Raw genomic sequence first — 22,461 nt, forward strand, 5'->3', positions numbered from 1 at the left:
CTAATGTTGTGAAAGAAGGTAAAAAGAAAACCACCTCTGGAAACTGATGTACAGAGTGCAACGCTTACCCGAAACTGAAGCATAAAGACCAAATTGTGTGGCAGGACTGCCTAGCCCTCCTCTTCACTCACCTCTGGGGACATTCCTTGTGCACAGCAGGATCCAGCTGACCTCTCCCAAGGCACGTGGGCCACTCCACATCAGGTCCTGGGATCATCCCCTGTGTTCCAAACAAGGAATGAGAGCTCATCCTTGGGACCCTGACTGCCCTTTGGCTGGTGGTAGTGAGGAAAAGGTTTGCACTTATTTCTCACCCTGGCAAGGGTGCAGGGAAGCAGCAGGGCCAGACCCACCTGCATCCTCCCGACCTACTCACCCCCTCAGACTGCTTGGAAGGACCAGTTCTTCAAGTACTTGCTCTCTACAGAGGAGACCTGGAAGCTCCTGCAGCTGCAGACCACAAAACAAGAGTTCTCCCAATCATTCTCCATCTTAGACAGGTGAGGGCATTGCACCCAGATGTTATTTTCTCACCATCTCTCCTCATGACAGCACTGGGGCAGGCATCTGAAGACCTGAAGCAACCATTGCGCTCAGCTTATCATTTTTTAATGAAGGCAAAGTCTGCCACAAGGATGAGCCTTTTTAGGTGCCAAGCCTGAGACACATCCGAAAAAAACAACATCCATACAAAGTGATTTCATGGTCAGTGACAAATCCATATTTCTTCCTCAAGCTGCTGCAAGCATGAAAAGCCTAGGCATTTCTTATCCATTTGCAATAGGAGGACAGGGATAGCAGACAGGGACATTTTCTGCACAAAGTGAATCATTTCAGCTCAAAAGTCTTTCACAAATGTCAACAAGCTGCCACCCATCTAGCAGAGCAGCTGTGGTACCTTGTTACTGTGGCTGCTTGCAGCGGATGGGAGAGGAGTGCTTTAGGGACAGAACTGGAAAGCATGTCAAGCAAAAAAAAGCAGTGTCAGGCTCAGGGTGAAATTTCCTACCCACCCTACACCAACAGTGAGTGGGAACCTGCTTACGGAAACAGGCTGGCATTACTTGTTGGCATTGTTTTAGAAAAAAGTTTTCATTTCAGTCTTGGAAAACCCCAACCCAAAATATGTGTTCCTCAGTCGTTGCAGTTATTCAGGATTTCACATGTATGCCTTTCTGTAAATCTGTAGCAACCCTGAAAGCACACATAGCAAACCAAAATGGTCTCACTCATTAATTAGCAGCCATTCTGGGATATTTGGGGATGCGTGATCTTTCTTTGACAGGTACTCAGTGATGACAGGCACAAAACTCCTGGGCCACAAAGCCAAAGTATCCTTATACACATCTCAGGCTACAGGCAGCAGGCGCTCACCTTCTGGAACTATTAGAAGCAAGCATCTCTTTACAGGATAATGAAATACAAACAAGCAAAGTATGTGCCTCTGGGCACTGAAAAATATGTTCAAAATCCTTCATACATGTGCAATTTTATCCAGTGCTAGTAAGCACATATATTAGTTCCAGTGTTTTGCTGACTAATGTGTTGCTTTAACTGACTTGTTAAACAAACTGCTAGAATAACATGCTCTGCTGATTCATCTCTCCCCCTCCCCCCCCCCCCCCCCCCCGTGGATGTTATTCTCAACTGGATATGTGAAGTACGCTTTCTTCCACAATTTCCTATAACTTCTATTGAAGATTTTTCAATTCAAAACCTGACATAGTTTTCCATTTGCTTGCAATGTGCATCATGAGTTTCTACAAATGATATAAAATTTAAGGATAAAGGAATTTTTATGAAACAGAAAACAATTAGAAGATCTGTGTGGAATAATCTGTATTTTATATTAACATATTATACATCTCTCACAGAACATTAAAAAAAAATCAGAAAGAGGAGCAATTGGTGTATGGAAAAACTGAATTTCTGAAAAAAAAATCACAAAGACATCACGAACTGTCAGCCCAGCATACAAGTCAGCCAGATTTTTCAACTAAGAGTCAATGAATGTGTTTGATTTTCATTATTAGTATTATTTCATTATTTCAAAACTTGCCCTGATGCCCTGCTGGGACACACCACCAGTATTTTCAATTAAATAAGGACTGGAGGGTTGTTAGGTGCCAGCAGCAGAGCTGTGCTGCAGGAGACAGTGGTCAGGTTTCGGACAGAAAGGTGTCGGGCAGAACCTGTGCCTACTGCCGCACAGAGCAGACCACAAGTGGAGGGCAGAGAGTGGCATGGAGGGGACACTCACCTCATTGAAACGATTTGCACAGCCACAGCACAACACCAATTTCTAACATTGATGGTGAGAAGAATTCTAAATGCCATGAAGTGTATATTGACCAGGCTTGAGTTCCCTGAGGGGAAAACAGAGCTTGGAGAGCATGAGTTTCTGGTCCCTCTGCCTGAAGTGTCATGGGCATGCCCTGTCACAAGAAGAGGGAGCACAAAGATGGATGGATGAACAGCCTCCCCCAGAGCCTGCATCTGCCCAGGAAGGTGGGATGCTGGCATCCCAAGGCAGATGTGAGGAATTTCAGCTCCTATAGCATGACCACGAGTTTCAGCAGCTCAGCATTTTACCCATTTTATTAATTTCAGTCTGTGAATGGGAGATTCAACCAGACAGACAGAAAATCAGGAACTAGCACATCTGCTGTGAAAAGCTGAGTCCTAGAGAGGATGGAGGGCTGTTAAATGCTAATAGCAGAGTTGCCCTGTAAGAGACAAAGTCATCTTGAACCCGGCAGATTGGTCAGGAAATCAAAACAGACATCTTTTAGGGTCCAACTTAAAATGTGACTTTTCCTTCCTACTGTGAGAAACATCGTCATTAAACCCTTTCAAAATGTGTGGTGTGTTTATTTTAACTGTTGTATGTCCCTGAGAAGCTGGCCCATTAGACAGAAGGCAGTGAGGGCTGAAATGTGTAGGTTTGGAAGGGGGTGGGGAGGGGAGGATGACCCAACACAGCAGCGTGGTAAGCAAGGGAAATAATACATCCAACAAGGAGATAGGTTGAGCCTCACTAAGATGCCTGCTGTTGAAGAATAAAACTTCTCAAGGAGGAAACTAAAAAACGTTTTCTTAGTGACAGAGAAGAAATAGGTGAATTCAGGAGAAAGCTGACCAGGAAAGACATGCCTATGAACAAGAGCTTAGTCGTGTCAGAAAAGATACAGCAGGAATAAAAACAAAGGATTGCAAAGATGTTTGGAGACATGAGAATGCATCTGCTGGTAGAAAGAACCAGTGAAAACTGCTTATTTTAAAGATTAAGACTGCTTATTTTAAAGATAAAGACAGTGCTGATACAAAGACCATTTAATTTTGTTTTTCTCTGGATCATGAGCAATGATAGACATACACTGAGTAATGAATGACAGCTTGAGGTCAGCATCTGATGAGGTTCACATTTGTGAGGTCCTCATCACTGGCATTTCTGAGCCCACACTGGATATCTCATAATAAATGGGTAAGAAAGCTGAAAAGTGGCCCAACAGATTGAGATCAATAAAAGGAAGTCTATTGGGTGTATACTGCAGATCAGTAACCTATTTAAGCCACTCTTGCAAAATACACTCAGGATCAGGGACTTTATGGCTAGAGACCATCCATAGCCCAAGCTTGTGTTTTATACTGCAAGTCAGTGTTTGTACTCAGAATGAGTAAGTGTTCATAGTTCAGAAAAGCTTTTCCAATAGCCAGCATATTGTGTAATCATTCCTGTTGAGATGTGCAGCACTTTTCACTAAAGCAGATAGTAGTGGCAGTTGTTGGGGATGAACTGCCAGGGATGTGGTATAGGAGTGGATATTACAGCACAGAAAAATGTCTGTGTTTCCAGAAAAAAAAAAAAAAACAACAAACACATATTTTAGCCAAACAATTGGTTTCTGTCAATGATCTTAGAATGACTGAGAAGACATCACCTGTTTTGTAGGAAAGAGACTTTGTGAGATTATTTGTCCCTTCTCCTTCCTGGGGAAAAGCAGCTGCATCCACACCAGGCAGATGGTTTTCAAACTCATTCTTAAAAGTCACCAACAAGATTCAGAAGTCTCCTAGAAAACCGTCGTAGTCTTTCCCTATCCTTATATAATATGGCATAGCTGCAAAAAAAATTAAATACCTCCTCCAGTTATTTCCTCACTAGTAATTCCTTGCACTGTTACAACACAAAGCACAGTCACTGAGAACTCAATCTTTTAACATAGAGCAAGAAAGTCTAGGTGAAGTTTCTGATGAAATTTCTTAACATCAGGACTTCCGAGCTTCTCTTCCGATTTCTTATGTCTCTGTTCCCTCCCAGATGGTCTGATACACAGAAATTCGGGAAGAATGATGTCTCCAGGAAGAAGCAAAGGTTAGATGATTTTTTGATTGGAAGCTAGTATCAGCAATAAATATAGAGCAGCTTCTGCTGCTTCTTACCATAAACCTTTCTGAGAGGCTGAATAGACTTCGCATTTCCTTAATAGAGATACATTTTCTCAATTTAAATTCCTCTGCAAGTGAAATACTGTTTTCACTGGTATTGCAGTAGGAAATAAATTCAGTATTACAAATTCTGAAATAGATCACATAAATTGCCTTAGCTGCTTTGATTGCAATGCAAGTCTGACAACCCACACAGCTGAGCCTCTGTTTCTCTATCTAGATAGAAGATGGTGTCCTGACTGCCACCTTATAAGCAGAGCAGGTGAGCTGGCAGTGAAGATAAGACTGAGAGAGATCTGCTGACATAAGGTTAATACAGACATTTCTTTCTTGATAGTGTTTGATTTTCAGAGACTCTCGAGAATTTAGAGTTCGAATCCCTGAGATTCATGATATACTGTGCTATATAAGGTCATTCATGTCACTGACAACTTTATGGACAATATCTCTTGCCATCAGATAGCATTCAATATGTGCAAACACAGGCTGAAAACTACATTCATTTTTCGCTGCAGCATTGTAGGTCCATTCTCCTGAACTTCTGGGAGCATAGTTTATCTTACTTCTGCTGAATTAATAATAAGAGAGTACAGGAAATATTAGACCTACCTCTCAGAGAGGCAAGCTTTCATGGGGAAATTAAGAGATTAATCTCTTCATCTAACCAGAGCGGTGGCTGCTGATGAAGCAAGGATAGTTACTAAAATGCTGATGGAATCCAGGCCCATATTCAGGCTCCAGCAGCCCCATTTTCCCTGACTTAAGACGTACGGTCAGTGAAAATTGGTACCAGCATGCATACTAGTTCATAATGAAAAGCCATTACATCTCAGAGCCTGAAAACACATCATCAGCCTCTTGGACTTGTGAAGTTGAGCTAAGTGGAGACAGACTCTCCTTTTAACTCTACTTTCCTTTTACTACTGAAACACCATGACCTTTCTCACAGAACAATTTTATGACAACTCAGGTCTGAAGAAACATTTCTCCCCTCAGAACACCAGAGGACAAATGAACAGACCTTTACAGAGCCACACAGGCATTGTACCAGTCACTTGATCCCACATTTTTCACCTTAAAGAAGTATACATTTTTAGCTCTACTCTGTCCAGGCTGCTAACCCTGGTGATATTTAAACTAATACCACAACAGGCAAAGACAGAACACTCTAAAAATTCCTTCTCCTAGGGAGGTAATGAAACACTGTAGAGTAGAATCATAGAAATAGTGATTCTAGGGGATGAAAAAGCAGGCAGGTTTGGTGAGCAATATTCATCAAGGAGAACATGAGTGATGCAGTTATCCCTAGAGGCCCTGTTTCTGTCCTGCTCTACACTCTGAGGACTTGAGAAATGTCAAAGCATAGGCAGCCTAAAAGAGCAGCAACTCACTCATTTGGTTTTCTTTGTCTTGCCAAGGACAGACATTCAAAGCTGATCTACAATGCCTATGAAAACATTTGCAGTTCCGTCCTTGAATTAAGCAGGAAAAATTATTCATGTAATGAATAAACACAGGCAGATCTCCAGAGCATTAGAGGGATATTTTTAGAAGAGATGGAGGGCTTTTTAAGACTTTCACACATTTTTGTGGGCTTATTTCAAACATCCACACGTGCTTTGGTAACATCACTTGAACTTCAGAGGACAAGATGTTAGTGCTCGGGGCAGCTGGGCTCCAGGCAAGAAGAGGTATGGTGGTTGCATAGCCACAGCCTGCTGGAAGTTGCTACAACTTCACTAGATTATAGGGAAAAGATGTCAGGTTGTAAAGTCAAAGCTGAGAAAAGATGTGCAATATATTATATATGGCAAATGTTGGGTGCTGTGGGCTTTCCTTCTCTCGCTAGCAGAAGAATAACAGCCACTAACTCGATTTTGACAGTGAGATTGGATAGAAAAGAGGAAGAAAGTGCACAGATACTACATAAATAAGTATACACTAATACAGGGGAAACTTCTGTCTGTGGGTTGATGTGTGCATGTGCATCTACAAACACATGTCAAGTGAGCTAGCTGTTCATGTACTACAGCTTCTTGGGCTGGCATAAGTGGATGTGGCAATAGACCATGAGGGAGCTATGTCCATATCATTCCATCTGTGAAAAGGTGTTTTCGATTTGCATTGTCATACAGCATCTGATGTATGCAGCAGACAATAAATGATGTCTTTGTTTGTTTTTTTCTTTGATATAATGATTTTGGAGTAAACAAACATTTGTTCCTCTTTCTTTTCCAGTGTAAAGATAGTCACAGACTTATCGATAAAGGAGAAAGTTCTCAAGTGGCTCAGGCAGGTGCAGCTTGCGGACTGCATATAGACACGACCGACCCAGATGTTTTCTGATACACAACCGGCACAGCTGGGCAAGGCTTGCAGGACCTGAGGTGAAAACAGGAAGGAACAGGAAACCCCAAACCCACCACCAGTATAAGTCAGAAAGCAACAAACACCAGCAAGATTTGCATACCATATCAAGCACTACCCAATGACTTGCTGAAGTCAGGGAGAGCTAAACATATTATTGTTCATATTTAATATCTGTTGTCAAAGTTGGTTTAGTGACTTGAAAACTATAAGCACTAAAAACCTCTTTCTGCATGCATGGCTAGGCTCTTCTGCATCTTTTCTTGAGCAAAAGCTTAAAATACCATTAAAGTGTCTGCACTTGAGAAAGAGCACTAGTGTGCATAGCCCTTGCTCAAGATACAAGAAAACTCCCAGTGATTTTGTGAGGAAAAAGACAAGACTGATTACAGGGAGCTGCAGAGGAGGTGCTTGGTGTAGAACAGCCATAATTGGGTGGACATGGCAAATACAGTTAGTTGTCCATATGCACAGAGACACCAACTGCTTGTGTCTCAGCAGGTACCTGCAGCTTTTTTACGTGACCACACTGTCTCAGAATATTTATGTATGTCGGTCTGTTTATCAGTGCTCCTCAAAATAATTTATTATGCCATGGAATTCTAATTAAGTCTTATTTTCTATCTTTCAAAGACAGAAAGTCTCTAAAAGTTTTGTGCAAAAAGGCACAAAGAGTGGAAAAAAAAAAAAAAGGATCAACTTATTAATAAGTAAATAAAAGATGAGAGGTCATTTTGCCCTTCCCTTGCCTTGGGGGAAAGGTTGCTGCATGTGAAAAACTCTTGTTAAACACCAGAGAGTCCACTTGTAGGAAAGCTGTCAGAGGACTTATTGGGACCATGGTGAGGCCAGCTTGGGCAGCAATGCTGCCCTAGTGGCTTCCCCATGGGATGACCAGGCAGATGCCCCCAGCCCACCACGGGTCAGGTGAGGTGCACATCAGGCACAAACCCACTGGAAATAAGGCTCCGTTGCTTCCGCAACTGCATGCTTGCATGTGCAAATGCAACTTGCTAGGAAATGTGTCCCTGCCTCCGCTTTGCTTTTCTCTTGCTGGAGCTGCTTCAGGTTGAACCTTTGCTCCTACTCAGACATGCTCAGTTTTTTGAGCCCTCTCAGTTTCTGGCCAAACAGTAGTGATCACAGCAGTATTTGACAAGCAATGGGTAGAGATGTGTGCTAAAACCCCATACTTATATCTTCCAGGTAACCTATGCTTTTACTACAGGAAAATTTAGAAGCTTAAAAAGGCTGACAATGTCCCCTCTGAGCAGAAATTGATAGAAAAATATGGGATATCTAGAAAAAAGCACTTGTACCACTGCCACTGGAAGTGAAGAAAGATCTTCTGTCTCCCAGAGCAGTCAGGAAAACAGAAGTATTTCATATTTCACATCACTTAATAGCTAGGAAGAGAAGCAATTAAAGGGAGACTAACTGCAGCAGAGAAGTCAGGGAGTAGAAGGAAAACTTTTCTACCTGAGAATGCTTATTTCAAAGAGAAGGACCTCAGAAAACACAGAAATGTGGGAAAAGGGCACTTGCAGATATTAGAGCTGCAAAGTACCTGACAGAAAACTGAAGGGACAGGTGAGGAAAATGAGGAAACTGAATTTCTGAAAAGTGAAGAAGCAGCGAGAGCTGACGTGCCCCTATAGTTCCTCTGGCTGTAAGGGAGGAGAGAGTGACAAGCTGAAAGGGGAAATCAAGAAGAAAGCTCACGAAGATAAAATAACTAATATTGGGATATTTCTTTACCTACACTAACTCTTCTTCATGCAGGGCAACTGGAGCAGGACAATTGCAAGCACTGCCTTTGCTCACATACCCTGCTGTTGCTGAGTCCGGAACATCTCAGATACAAGGACAGAAGTCACAAGAGGTGAGAAGCATTCAAGTAAAAGTCCTCCCAGAAGGCTTTAAACATGACAAATTGAAGCTCTGCATGAAAAGCCACAGGGAAAATGAGTAGGACGGAGGATATTAAGCCAATGTGTCATTTCCTCCATAAAACCCACCTGTGTGCAGACAGCTGACACAAAGCCTAATATACAACATTGACAGTATTAATTTACCATCCAAGAGCTATTTTGCAGCTGGAAGAGGGCTTTCTATGCACATCATGCTTTGCTCTTTGGTGGGGAGCGAGCAGGCTCAGGAAGGTGGAAAGCTGCCTGCATAGGGGAGCACCATTTACCTGCCATGTTGACAAAGCACCAGGGAGTGATAGATCAACTAACAGGGTACTAGTGAGCTGGGAAACACAGAGGCTAGAGGAGAGGGGTGACATAATTCAGCATGCCCATATCCCAGGGATATTGCTAGTTCTGACTGTATGTGGTGCAGGTGAAAATGACACAAGAAGATCATTTCTGCTCAGAAGTTTCTTCCAGTAGACTGGAAAAATAATTTCAAGGAGACTGAAAATAAGCTGCAAGAAGCACTGCTGGTTTGTGCTGGGGTTGCAACCCATTGAACCACATGGAAGAGCTCCGTGCCATGAAGCTGGATAGTCGCTGGGCAAATAGCTCTGCTTTCTCCTGGCAACTGAGGGCACCCACATTCGTATTTCATTTTCTGCAGGAAGCAGGACATTAAGCCATGGTGTTAGGCTGAACACAAGATAATGGTACTAAAATATTATCATAGAATTACTGAATCATAGAATAGTTAGGGTTGGAAAGGACCTTAAGATCATCTAGTTCCAACCCCCTTGCCATGGGCAGGTACACATTATCTATGAACAAATTCTTATAGCAGCTTTTAATCCTTAGAGTCCCATAGGTAAATACATATCATTTTGCTTCAGAAGACAGAAAAGCACAGAAAAACTGACCAATTTACCCACTGAAATCCTAACACTTGGTGACAGATTTAGCAGCAAAACAGAGATCTCTAACTCATTTGTGTGTCACACGCTGCAGAATTGTAATTGGTAGAGAAAACAAGAGAACTTATATAGAGCATCACTTATAAAAGCAGTTAAGACAATGTACTTAGCTAAAAGAAATAAATGTTGTTCTACTTAATAAGAAAAAAAAAGAAGAAAGGAAACTATTACCTTCCCGAAGCAAAAGTGCCTGCTCCACTTTGCTGTTGGGTATGGCAAGATCCAGGGCACATTTGAGTTCGGCATTTCTGCATTTTGGGTTAGCACCATAGTCTGCCAGCAAGACAACTACTTCCACATTGGATTTCCTTGCTGCTGCGTGGAGGGGGGTGTCTGATCGCTTCCCCATGTTAACGTTGGCTCCTTGAGTGAACAAGAGCATGTGGTTAGATCTGGGATGCAGCAGGGACTGTCTGAACATACATAATGGGCTGGTTTCCACCTGTAGCCTCAATAACCGAAGGGGAACAGATGGCACACAGACCTCCTTCATTTTCTTCAATAGCAGCAGTGCAAAACTTAGCAGGTCAAATACCTGCTGTGTAAAGGTCCTCTGAGCCACCAAACTCTGTCTGCGATGGACAGTACTGAGCAGTTTAACCCCCAACCCAATGGATGTTTGAAGCCTACCATATACATATATTTGTTAATAACATAAAATCTAACATAGATCATGTTAATTCAATTACTGAGGAGAGAGGAACCCTTTAGGTATCTAATTTTAATAACTCTGGGAGCACAGCAAGCGACATGCTTCCCTAGGCTCTGCAGGCATTAGGAGGGGCCCCATTTTGAGCAGGTCAGCTAATGCACACTGACAGCAAAAATTTGTGCTAGCTCATAGACTTTGCCTGGACCTGCAATGATTATTCTTTCAAACAGCTTTACAAACTGGATTATTCTTTCAAACAGTCTTCATCATCCACTGAGAAGTGCTTAGCATGGCAGTTTATCATAATCACGAGTTGATTCTGGGCACTAGTATTAACCAGCATTGCCTGTGCTTCATGTTATCATTCTAGAAAACCAGAACTATTTATTTTATTTTCACATTCAGACAGTCTCAGGGAGGTCTCTGTAATTAGGGCTTTCTTTCCTGAGGAAGTGATAAAATCTTCTTGAAGGCAGGTGAAATTTTCAATAGCCTGAAATGAGACTCCCAGCCTCATTTGGGAGCCTGAAATGAGGCTCCCAAGCACCTCTTCCAGGAATAACCCATACTGTTTGCAGTGGAGTGGCAGCCTGGAGAAACCAGCAGCGCTGGCTCACACCATCACAGGTGTCCCTTGGCCCCTTTTCCAGGTGTACCTAGCTCCAAAAGCTTTTTGACACAATCTGTCCTCTGGTATGTACAAGCCACATAGAGCGGGGTCCCATGCTGCAAGTCTTCTTGGTCAATGTCAACTTCATGGGCCAGAAGGATCTCCATGCACTCCCTGTGACCTGTGGAGAGAAGAGGAGCTGTGACTGAAGTGCTGCAGAGCAGAGTACACCCCAATACAACCACTGAGGCAGAAGAGCTGGGAATAAGCCAAGCCTATTTATCCGCACCAGCATGGACAAGTTGGGGGTTTTAAAAACACTTTAACATCAACAAAAGATGTATTCCTCAGTTATTGTTAGCTTCACTTGGAGCCTGAACATTACCTCTCTTGACCGCTTCGTGAATGGGTGAAGGAAGGTGGTTCCTGAGCTGTGGCTTGGCTCCAAATTCAAGCAGCATGTTGACACAGGCCACGCTGCCGCTGCAGCAAGCATTAAACAGAGGAGTGATCCCATCAATGGTGACTGCATTGACCTGGAACAGCAATACATGCTCAGAATAATCCAATTTAAGGGGAACGCCCTTGCAGCATTTTTCTTGTGCACACCAGAAATACACTAGGATAAGATGCTTGTCTTGTTTAATTTCAGGACTGATTTTGTTAACAGCTTTCAGAGTTATATGTTGCGGCACAACATGTATAACACTGTCCTGCAAAGTCTGCCCTCTTTCCCAGGCAGCTAGTGCCATAAGGCAGTAACACTGCCTGCTGTCCATGCTCCTCACAGATTTCTTCAGAAAAATCAGATTTTAATGTTTTTGTTTGTTTTTTTTTTTTTAATGTGGAGAACTGGAGTATCTGCATGTCTGTCTTGTTTGCACCAACCCAAAGCCAGAGTATGCTCTGATGAAAAGGGCCTTGTTTTTAAAGAAAACCATTTACTTTACATTTAATACTTTTACTTGAAAACACTTTTCCAGCAGAAGGAATTTTCATGGAAACATAGTCTTAATTCCAAACAGAAAAGGAGCTTGAAAACATTTGTGTTCCTATGCATGGGTGTGTATGGGTGCATTGTTCATTGTTTAAATTGCATGAATGTTCTTAGAAGGGGGGGGTAGGTAACTTAGAGATACATCCTGTTACAGAACGTTGTGCGCTGAACAAATAAACACATAAGGAGTGGAATTTATGGGGGCTAAGATGGCGGTCAGACTTGTGATAGACGTAATGTTTCTCACCCGGAGACAAGACCCCAACAACAGGTGGAGAGGCCCCGGAAAAGAAGACAACAGGATTGGCCGAAACCCAAGAAGCCCGGGAAACCAAAAAGTATAAGAGACTATCCCCAGAAGTTCCCCTTGTGCGTCTCGGGCGGAGCGGAGACTCCCCAGCACACCCAGCGCTGCTTGCTTGTTGTCTCTCAATATTAATTATAATAAAAATCAATTAAAACAGATTGGCTAGGTTTTTATAACACCCCCAGAGGCAATTTATGCAGCAAATCTGCATGTCTGTGGCATGCTGGAAAAGGGCAATGGATTATTGCACATGGCGATCTGCGTGACTCCCAAAACAGGGAGAAAAGAGACAGGAGAGGAAAGGCTGGAGAACTCCAGGGCCACCAGGGAAGCTGCAGAACTTTGCTACTTGTGCAAGCACACAGCTGCATCAGAAAGGGATTGGAAATATGGAGTAGAAATACCTTGGCTCACAGAAGTTAACAACCAAGGTATTTTTGCCTTTAAAGCAGAGAAAGGTAGTGTTGTTTGGAAACGTATTGGTTTATCATGGGTAATTTAGCAGCAGACCGCCTGCAGTTGATACCTTCCTAGGTAACATTTTGGTTTTTGTTCATTTGAACTACTAACTTGATTGCAATGCTGTGTGCGTTAACTCCTTTTCTCATAGGATGCTTTTCCCACAATTACAAGCCAGCTCTTGCCATTTCCAGTGATTCAGTCTTTGCCAATGCAAGGCCACATTCCCCCGCAGGAAGCTGCACTTGCAGACTAGGCAGGTACACTGGAGGAGGCAGCCCCTGCTCTTTGGTGCATTCTCTGCTTGCTCACCTTCATGGAAAGACAGTGGGGGGAGACCAGATCTGTCTAGACTGTAGTGACAGGACAAGCGGTAATGGGTTCAAACTTTAACAGGGAAGATTTAGGTTGGATATAAGGAAGAAGTTCTTTACTGTAAAGGTGGTGAGGCTCTGGCACAGGTTGCCCAGAGAAGTTGTGGCTGCCCCATCCCTGGCAGTGTTCAAGGCCAGGTTGGACGGGGCTTTGAGAAATCTGGTGTAGTGGAAGGCATCCCTGCCCATGGCAGAGGGGTTGAAACTACATGATCTTAAGGTCCTTTCCAACCCAAACCATTCCATGATTCTATGACAGGGCCAAGAGGTAGCCAAGCCAGCACAATATGGGGTGACACTAGGTACCACAGCATAGGGGACATCTGTCTGCTCAGATTATGGAGCCTAAAATGTGGTTTGCTCTTCCTGAAATTGCAAGGCTCCAATTGCAACTGCAACAGCATCGTCAGTACAGATCCCAGACTCTTTGTTGATCTTCCTCCCCTCCTATTAATTGCCGATCTAAACTATCCCTTATTCTGCACAGCTTGCAAAACAGCAAAAAGAAAGAAATAGCTAATGCCTTGGGAGTATCTGTGTTTCAGACAGATTACATGCTACCTCCCATGTCACCCCAGTCTTATTGGGCAGATGTGGCTGGAGCTGATGGAAGCACTTTGAGAGTCTATCAATCAGCACCATTTCACAACCACGCCAGCGATTCAGGCAAGCTGATAATCACAGGTAAGAAAGGTGATAAGTGATGAAGAAAATTGACTTCCCTGGTTCCCTTCTCCACTGGATACTGGTTTAACTGGTAAAATAGGGAAGACAGTTGGTGTGGAGTAAGTAGTTTGGTAAAAAAATGGAAATAAAGAAGAACAAAGGAAGAAAGGAGAGCAGCAGAATGGCACGTTTTCCCAGAAGTTAGACAACAGCCTGCTGACTTTATTTATGAACAGAGAGCAGAGGGAAAGCAAAAACCAAAAATGTCACAGCTATATATTATACCAGGAACAGTCTGATTTCTTAGGAAATCAACAGGTAGTTCAGAGATGATTCTCTGAGTTATAAAAAGACAATATTATCAATATACCAAACATAAGTAAAACTGAGCAGAAAGAGATTTTCCTTTCATCTTTCTAAAGAATTTAAATTTGGTATACAGTTTAGGAAGTTAATATATTTTCTTCTGCAGATAGCTTGATTGACTGCTTCTGGGTCGCTCAGTTTCTTGCCATATAAATTGTACTTGAAAACCAAGCTGATTGAAATATATTCTCACATATTTCATCCATTCCTCTATCTCCACTGTTAACATGTATTCTACCTTAGGTCGAACTGGGAGAAATCTTATTTTAGTAGCAGATAAAATGTTTCATTGCTTCAAGCACATCTATTTTTACTTATGCGAGATTTCTAAACCATCCCACAGAAAACCAGAGGCAATTCCAGTGATCATTATGGGTGAAGGAAGGGGATAAGTCATTTTTTCAAGATTATTTGCACCTTGTTCCTTTTCCATCAGTTACAACTACATTTCGGATACAGAGGGAAAACAAAACAGAGGAATAGGGTGACTCAAGCAGCCACTGGGGAAAGGCAAATACAACACCCACAGAAACAGAGAGCTGTTTTATTTTTCCCTGTTTCTGCCCAAGATACTTCTGTCCATTTGCATCCCTGCCTTGCTACCCGGGCAGTCCATCCAACATCCCTACTGATGGAAGGAGTATCCTTGCTCCAAGTGCCTGCATCCCTGCCAGCATCCCCAGGACTCACCTGAGCTCCATTCTCCAGGTGCCTGCATCCCTGCCAGTATCCCCAGGGCTTACCTGAGCACCGTTCTCCAGCAGCACTTTTGCACAGGCAACGTGGCCACCGAGACAGGCCTCATGGAGAGCCGACACACGGTCCATTGTCAGCAGGTTCACATTGAAACCCTGCAATGCAGGGTAAGAGGTGTGAGGGGAAAGCACTGCCCAAACCACATGTCTCCCCCCACGCCATGTTGGGTGCAAAGGGAGGTCAGACCATGGCAGGGGAGAGCCACCTTGATGGGTGCATATCCAGGGGAGGTGCATGGGTTGGATTAATGCTGTTCAGTGCTTCAGTGCTCATGCCCAAAGACAGTAGCTGGTGATTGGGTTAAAGTAAGCAAGGACAAGCTATGCTTTCTATTTCTATAGAAATAGAAGGCATAGAAATGCCTTCTATTTCTATGCCTTCTTCTTCTATGACAATGCACAGTCAGTCACAGGAAAGGCATTGCTTTTCTTTAACTTGAAAGGGTGGCATTACCTTTGCTATTAAGTCCAGCACCAGGAGCTAGAGCTGGTGGAATTCACCTCCCTGACTGGGGATGGCTCTGGCACAGGTATCAGCAGCTCTGCTGGAGCCGTCGTCTCCTTCAGTGGAGATAAACAACCCCCCTAGGATATGATTCATTTCATGCTAAACCAGCTGTTTGTAGTAAGTCAGGTGAACTGTGTCCTAAAAATACTTCCACTGACTATATAGTGCACCCAGTGTGTTTCACTCAGCGGTAGTAAGTACCTGGTAAATCCATAAGGTAGATGAGACAAATCCCACCCACGAATCAGTTCCTCTCATTTGACCACCCAGGAAACATTTTACATTGGAAGAAAGAACTGTGACTTACAAATGCCTTATTCCTAGATGACAGTTCTTGGGTTGATTTTGCACAAACAGAAAACAAACATACTCACAGAGGAGAACGCATTTGTCACATGCGTTTTCTCCAGAATGCAGCTAAATCTCCTAGTAATTAAGATTTTATAACCATGTGTGAGAAGCAGCTCAGTTTTTTGTTTGTTTGGGTTTTTTTTTGTTTGGTTTTGGGTGTGTTTTTTTTTTTTTTTGCGGAATGTCTTATGTTTTGTAACATCATTGGTCTCTACCTGATATGCTATAAACGAAACAGCTCACAAGATGGCAGCAACGCACTGTTTGGAGAGCTGTAGCAAACGCGATGGGCAAAAGTATTTGTGAGCCCCATAACGCTGTAAAAAAAAGCTCGTCTCGACGCAATAAGCGTTAAATGGAAACACTGTAATCACTTTAAGATAGATATTCTAGGGCAGAAAAACAATCGGATTTCAGTCATATGAAAGCACTATTAATGTAAAAGCTGTCACAAAAAAATTCCCATGCCATCAGTGCCAGGGTGACCCTTGAAAAACTGTTGAGAACATTCCATTCTCTAATTGTGTAGATGTCTCAAACTTCACGATCAGCATATCCCTTCAGAAGGAATATCTCCTACAGACTCTTGATAAGGAGACCTATTGTCCATCATTATTCATATGTATATATATATTTAATTATTGAAACTTGGTCATTGCAAGCAAAAGAGGAAATACTGATATCTTGGGCAAAACAGCAAACCCTTCCATTATGAAATGGAGAATGAGTTATAGATATCATTATAGTTTTTTGCCAAACATTGGTCATGTTAAGCCTTGTTTTCAATATATGTGAAAAATGAAATTTCTTTTGGTGCTGGAACAGGCATTGGTAAGTTCTTAAGCTCTTTTAAAACCCCAGCACTCCATTGTCTCCTTATGTCCAGGCATCCCCTGGGGAGCAGAAGCCTCACTGGCTTTCTTGAAAGCTACAGACCTATGGCAGAGACTTTTATGCAACCAACATACTCTCTAAAGTATAGCTCTTCATTTAATTTTAGGTTAGTAGTGTAACTATATTAGAAGCAATGAGCAATGATTATGCTGCTCTGTGAACAGCTTTGCCCCTACATTTATCAAACTGTGGTGCATCAGCTCTCTGTGGTGAGTTCAGTCTCTACAAACATTGCTGCCTTAATCTCTTTTAATCAGCAAGGACCTTAATCCCCCTCTCCAAAATTAAATGTCTTCAGAAAAGGGTGGATTAACTAAATGATGTATAACCACAATACTGGGTGCTTCTCCAGTGTATAATTGGGGTATCTAGTATATAAAAAGATACTAATAAGATGGTGTAAGGCCGGCATAAATGCAGATACAAGAGGTCAGAAAACCAGCAAAGCCATGAATGAATAAGCTTTCTTCTTTATTATCCCCAAGTTCCATCACTTCCTTCCTTTTCCATAGAAACTTCAGATATCAGTAGGTGAAGGAAAGAGGGATCAGGAAATGGGAGGGGAAAATTTGCTGTGAACAGCAACTTCCTAGCTGCAGGTATGCCTCGATAGATGTCTGGACCAGCGGCTCCACTCCTTGAGGATGTTGTCCATTCGAGCTGTGGCTTCACTGGTAAAAATTATTTACCTTGGATATAAAAAGTCTGGTGGCCAAGTCACAGAGCTCACATTCAGAAAATTAATTTCCCTGCAGTGGTCCTGACTGGTGGGACTGGGTGCCAGTTGAGGGCACCGAGTTTAAGCAAAGGTGGCAAGGAATACGGTTGGCAAAGCAGGAAGTACCATAACCTGTCCCTTTGCAGCTGCCCACTTTCACATCCAACTTCTTGTCCTCTCTAGTATATTCTTTCTTCCATCTTTTGCATCAACTCTTGCTTTCATTTGTTGCAGAAGGTTTCAGTTTGACAGCTCTCTCTCGAGTAAGACCATGCTTGCTGTTTGATAAAGCAAGATGTACTTTTATAGCTTTCTATTGATTTTTTTTTTTTAATTTTTTTTTTAGTAGCTGATATATATAGTCCCTGTTCTCAAGCCCAGTTTGCTGAGAAGGAGACCAAGGATCACTGCTTATGATACAGCAAGCTACAAGCTGTAACAGTCTTTGTGGTGGGCTTAACTAAGTAAACCAATACATGCTCAAAGGCATGCATGTGGATAATATTATTTATACAACTGTATTTCTTATGCCCTGCTGCAGTCTATTACCAGCTCACCAACACACAGATGCAATTCAAAAGAAACTATGCTGCTTGCAAACCTTTTCTTTACCTGTGCAATCAAGGTTTTCAGAGACAGGAGGCGTCCTTGGAAAGCAGCCTCATGAAGAGGGGATCGGTCAGCCCAGCTGCCTGAAAGCAAATGCATAAACGTTAATTCAGGTAAGCAGCAAAAGCAGATCCCAGGAAAACAGGTCAAAAACAGCTAGGTGCAAATGCAGATCAGGACAGAAATCAATGTGGCATCAATGATGAAACTGTTTGATGAATTGGTTTCAGCAGAGCAGCTGAGGGCACAGCACTCCTGAGAAAGCTGGGGCTGGAGCTCATGAAGGGACCTAAAAAGCTTCTTGGCAGAACTTTCAAAACCAGCTAAAAACATGCTTCAGCAAAGACAATGAGTTTAGTGCTGCTGGGACTTACTTAGGGACTTCAGAGCCGTGACATTCTATCAAAACCGTATCGGCCTCCATCTTTTGAAGGAAGCTTTTGTCACGAATCATGTTCTAGAATCTCTTGCACTCTGTTAAGAGACTCATAGCAGGGAGACACTGGGGTGACTTGTCTATCAAATGAATTCTGGCATGTCCCTGGTAGTTTTATTTCCTGAACTGTCAATTTATAAATAATATCCTCTATCCTACCAGGTAACAGGATTCATTCTCTCTCTCACTGGAAGGTTTCAGAAAAGACATGGAAAAATAAATCCTGCCTGAGGTTTTACTTTTCTTCCTTAATCATTTTGAGTTGTTGAACTGTTCAGACTCTTTCATGTAGGCTAGCTTGCCCTTTCTCTTATCTTAATCTACTCATTTGCCAAGAAAAAAATAATTCCCTAGGCTAGGTCCCTGCAGGCATCGTAAGTCATCCCAGGTTAAATCCCTGCAAAAAAAAAAGTAGAAAGCAAATTTGCTTGTCCTATATTAAAATTTATAACCATATGAGGGTACAGTATGTAGAAAGTATTTCTACAAAGGCCAGCTGTATTTACAGTGCCACAGGACAGAAGCAATACCAGTGTTTGCTTTCATGCTCTGCTGTACAGCAGCCCCATGAGCACTGTATCTGAAACCCCTGTCTTGTTTAATTTTTTCAGCTATGCTGCACACCAGAGAGAATGGGAAGGGTGATTTATCTCCATTTCAGGTGTTAGGCAAGGCAGGAAGAAATCAGTGAGAGGCACTGACACGTCCCTGGGGACTTGAGACCAAGGACACAGCAAAGGTCTCAGCCTTCGCCAAGGGAATTTCCTTTTGTTACCTGAGAACTGGGATGCACTTCAGCTCATGGGGTTATGGTTTTAACTATAGTTATTACTTTTGTTCCCATTTATTTAAGAAGCTGTTCCTAGGATCCTAAAGCAGGAAGCTGGCATGGAAGGATATGACCAGGCTCCTAAGGACCAAGTAGGAGACACCAAGTGAAATGATGGAAACAGGAAACAGGTAGGAACTGAGAAACACTTTCCTGAAAACATCCCAAAACCTCCTCATCCCTCATCATGCTGGTGTCTGAAATAGGCGAGCTTAGTTCAGAAAGTCAGAAGACATTACAAATGACAAAAACTAGGGTTCTTATATGGCAGGATGATCCAGATGTAAGTCCGGCAATAGAGCTACAGTGCCTTATTTAAACTTTAATGCGTGTAGCATGTGCAAGCGCACATCACATGCCTTTACAACACATGTGTATGCACACACACGCCTCACCATGAAAACACATGCTGCTGTATACTTCCATGCTCGCCACAGCAACCTACCTCCCTGAAACATGTGGCAAATATAGTTTCCATACATGGCACATCTTCCCTTCCCAGGTGTGAGTGACATGACTGAAAACACCGCGTCGTTCTAAATGTCTACAGATAAATTAAGCAGCCCTGCTGATGTTGCTGCTGCTGCTGCTGCACTACTTCACTGTAAAGAGAAAAGGCTCTGAAGGTCCGCCTGTAATCCAATATAATGCCCAGCAACCGCATCACATGATCTTATGTTTTGTAAGATTATCCTTAATGGCTTTTTGCAAATGGCAACTTGCAGATAAAAATACGTTCTGGTCTGCTAAACTTCAATTAGGTAAGAACCAGCATGAACGTAAAGAATGCTGTTTGCCATGTGTCTGACTACAGTTGCACGAAGGCAGTTGGAAAAAAAGAATGACAGTAATAAATGATTGGAATTATATTACAGAGAACAGCAAATAAATTAATAACCCAGGCATGTCTGTGTATAAAAGTTTTGTAAAAAATGCTTTGCTGCAGTATTTCTCTTGGCCAGATTTTAATCTCTCTGCTTTGAATGGCTTACCTCACACCACCCATGTTCTGCTCACATTCATGTACCTGTTCATGGTGTCATTATTCATCACAAAGCAAGTGCCCAGCAAGTGAGTCACATAAAGATCTGTGATGTCACAATATTGATAAGAATCCTCATTGGTAGTAAAATTAAAATACTGTGTAATTTTACGTAGTGGAATTACCGGGCACGCAAACATGTGTCTACTCACTATCGTGACAGCAGTATGAAAGAGTAAAATCATGTGGAAAACAAAAAAATAAATTACCTACTCAATAGCATACTAAATACAACATATTCCCATGCCATATATTTTCAGAATAATTTTAGCTGTATTCGTTTTTAACATCTGATTTAACAAAACAGGGGTTCTTGGCTTGGGTTCATAAAGGCATTAGTTATATCCTCCTAGTATCTCCTTTCAGAAAATCAACATGCTAAAACTTTCTCCTAAATATCTTTTGGCAGTAAAGCTGTCTATTTAGTAAAACCATATGTAACACCCACTAAAGGATGCCTTACTTCCGAGAACAATCTTCTTGTTTACCATAGTGCCTTGAGCAAGTGTTGTCCTCATTCTAGCTGAGTAATTGTTGGTGTCTCATATTTTGCACACCTAAATCATGCCAACACATACTGATACCACAAAGACCCCAGAAATGGAAGGAACTTCAAGTTAAAACATCCACCCGTGGTTTTAGCAATAGATTCCTCATTTCATGGCAGCTCCATAATTTAAATCCTCAACTTAGAAAAATTATAGCGAAAGTATGTTTAAATATTAGAGTGTCCATATTTTTACATTACCTGGAACTATTCCGTAGATCTCTTCTGCTATCCTGGCAGCCTCTTTTCTGTTGCCTTTAACAATGTAGAAATGGGTCAGCAAAGCCAAAGAAATCTTAATTAAAAGCTTGAAGCAAAACAAAGCAAAAATAGCAAAATAAATGTTAGTGAAACTATGGAGTATAGAAGTGCCCTCCATTTTGATTTGCTCTTTGAATAGTTTCTCAGGTCTGCTAAGCTGCACCAGGCTATTCTTGGTATCATATGTCATCTATTTTAAACCCTCCAGAACCTGCTGTTCCTCAGTTACCAAAAATACATTCTGGTTTTATTTGGTGTAGGCTATTTGATACTAAATAACAATACCAAGGATAAGATAGTTTGAATATCCCATGCCATACAGTAAACAAACAGAAAATCCTCTCCAAACCTACATAAATTGGAATAAATTTTTAGATAGATGCTTTTCATACCGTCTGGAAACCTGTACTTCCACATTACATTTATTCCTTGATGTAGCAGTTCCATTTACAAAGGCTGCACAGGTAAAGTTGCAGAAATTGTTCTGAGATAGATAGATACTGCAAAAAGACTACAGTTCTGTCTTTCCCATCTTGGCAACAGGCCTTACTGGTATTCAAATACAGAACAAAGGCGAGAATATCAAAGAAAAGCATTGTCATGAAAGAATCTGAAATGGAACCACATATTTTCAAAGTCAGGGTGAAGAAGTCAAAGATATTCTAGGAGGCAAAAAAATTGAAATTCCGTAACCAGAAACATGTGCTAACATACTGGTGGTTTACACCACTCAGGGATAAAGAATGGTGTCTATTAATGTCTCTTGCACTCAGCATCTTACTGTTTTAAAATAATAGGAATATTTTTACACCATCCATCATTGATTCACAGGTGTAAGGAGCCTTTCTTTAACTACCCTTCTTTCTTTCTGAAGGTACAAGTATTTTTTCTGCATGTAATTAATTGAATCTATGTAGAACACCCCATCTCCTTTTCATTTAAACTTGTCTTGATTCCTATTTTGCTATTTGCACAGCAGGATGGAGATTTACTTTCTTTGAAGCCCCTCCTTGCTTAGGTTCTCTTACCCGTCAATTTGTACACCTGTCAAGAGAAAGAGCAGGATGACTCTCTCAGAGATCCCAAGGAGATGGTGGATATGCATAAGGACATTTTAGAGCAAATTATTTAACTGAACATTTTGGCTGCAATTTGTTTTGGTTTGTAGCAATAATGCTGGCTTAGTATCTTGCTGCCTTCAGCACACTGCCCTCTGAGGTACACTAGAACACTATTTAAGATGCATGCAGACTGACTGAAAAAACCCACCCAAGCTGGCTTTTTTTTTGACTTTTTAAGTGAACCAAATTTTCTAAAATTCTGAATTAAACCAGTATATTACATTTTTACCAATAACTTAACACCTTCCATAAA

The 22,461-nt window shown here is 41.9% G+C and overlaps 1 protein-coding gene across 2 annotated transcripts; it reads right to left on the reverse strand.

The window, feature by feature from the left end:
- Positions 1 to 3,292: 3,292 nt before the first annotated feature.
- ASB11 (ankyrin repeat and SOCS box containing 11) lies at positions 3,293 to 21,269 on the reverse strand. Of its 2 annotated transcripts, none has more exons than XM_061453147.1 (7): positions 21,028 to 21,269; positions 17,976 to 18,055; positions 14,881 to 14,988; positions 11,354 to 11,504; positions 11,015 to 11,149; positions 9,878 to 10,069; positions 3,293 to 6,831 (listed from the first exon to the last, which is right to left on the reverse strand). In XM_061453147.1, the coding sequence occupies exons 1-7, from the start codon at positions 21,203 to 21,205 to the stop codon at positions 6,707 to 6,709; spliced, it is 969 nt and encodes a 322-aa protein (XP_061309131.1). In that variant the 5' UTR covers positions 21,206 to 21,269; the 3' UTR covers positions 3,293 to 6,706. The 2 variants fall into 2 exon arrangements, with proteins under 2 accessions (XP_061309131.1, XP_061309132.1); XM_061453148.1 differs by lacking the exon at positions 21,028 to 21,269 and adding an exon at positions 19,683 to 20,171.
- Positions 21,270 to 22,461: the final 1,192 nt, after the last annotated feature.

The sequence above is a fragment of the Pezoporus flaviventris genome, unplaced genomic scaffold (assembly GCF_033815535.1).
Source record: "Pezoporus flaviventris isolate CSIRO_AGI_PZ_B2104156 unplaced genomic scaffold, CSIRO_AGI_Pfla_v1 ptg000015l, whole genome shotgun sequence".
Lineage (NCBI taxonomy): Eukaryota > Metazoa > Chordata > Aves > Psittaciformes > Psittacidae > Pezoporus > Pezoporus flaviventris.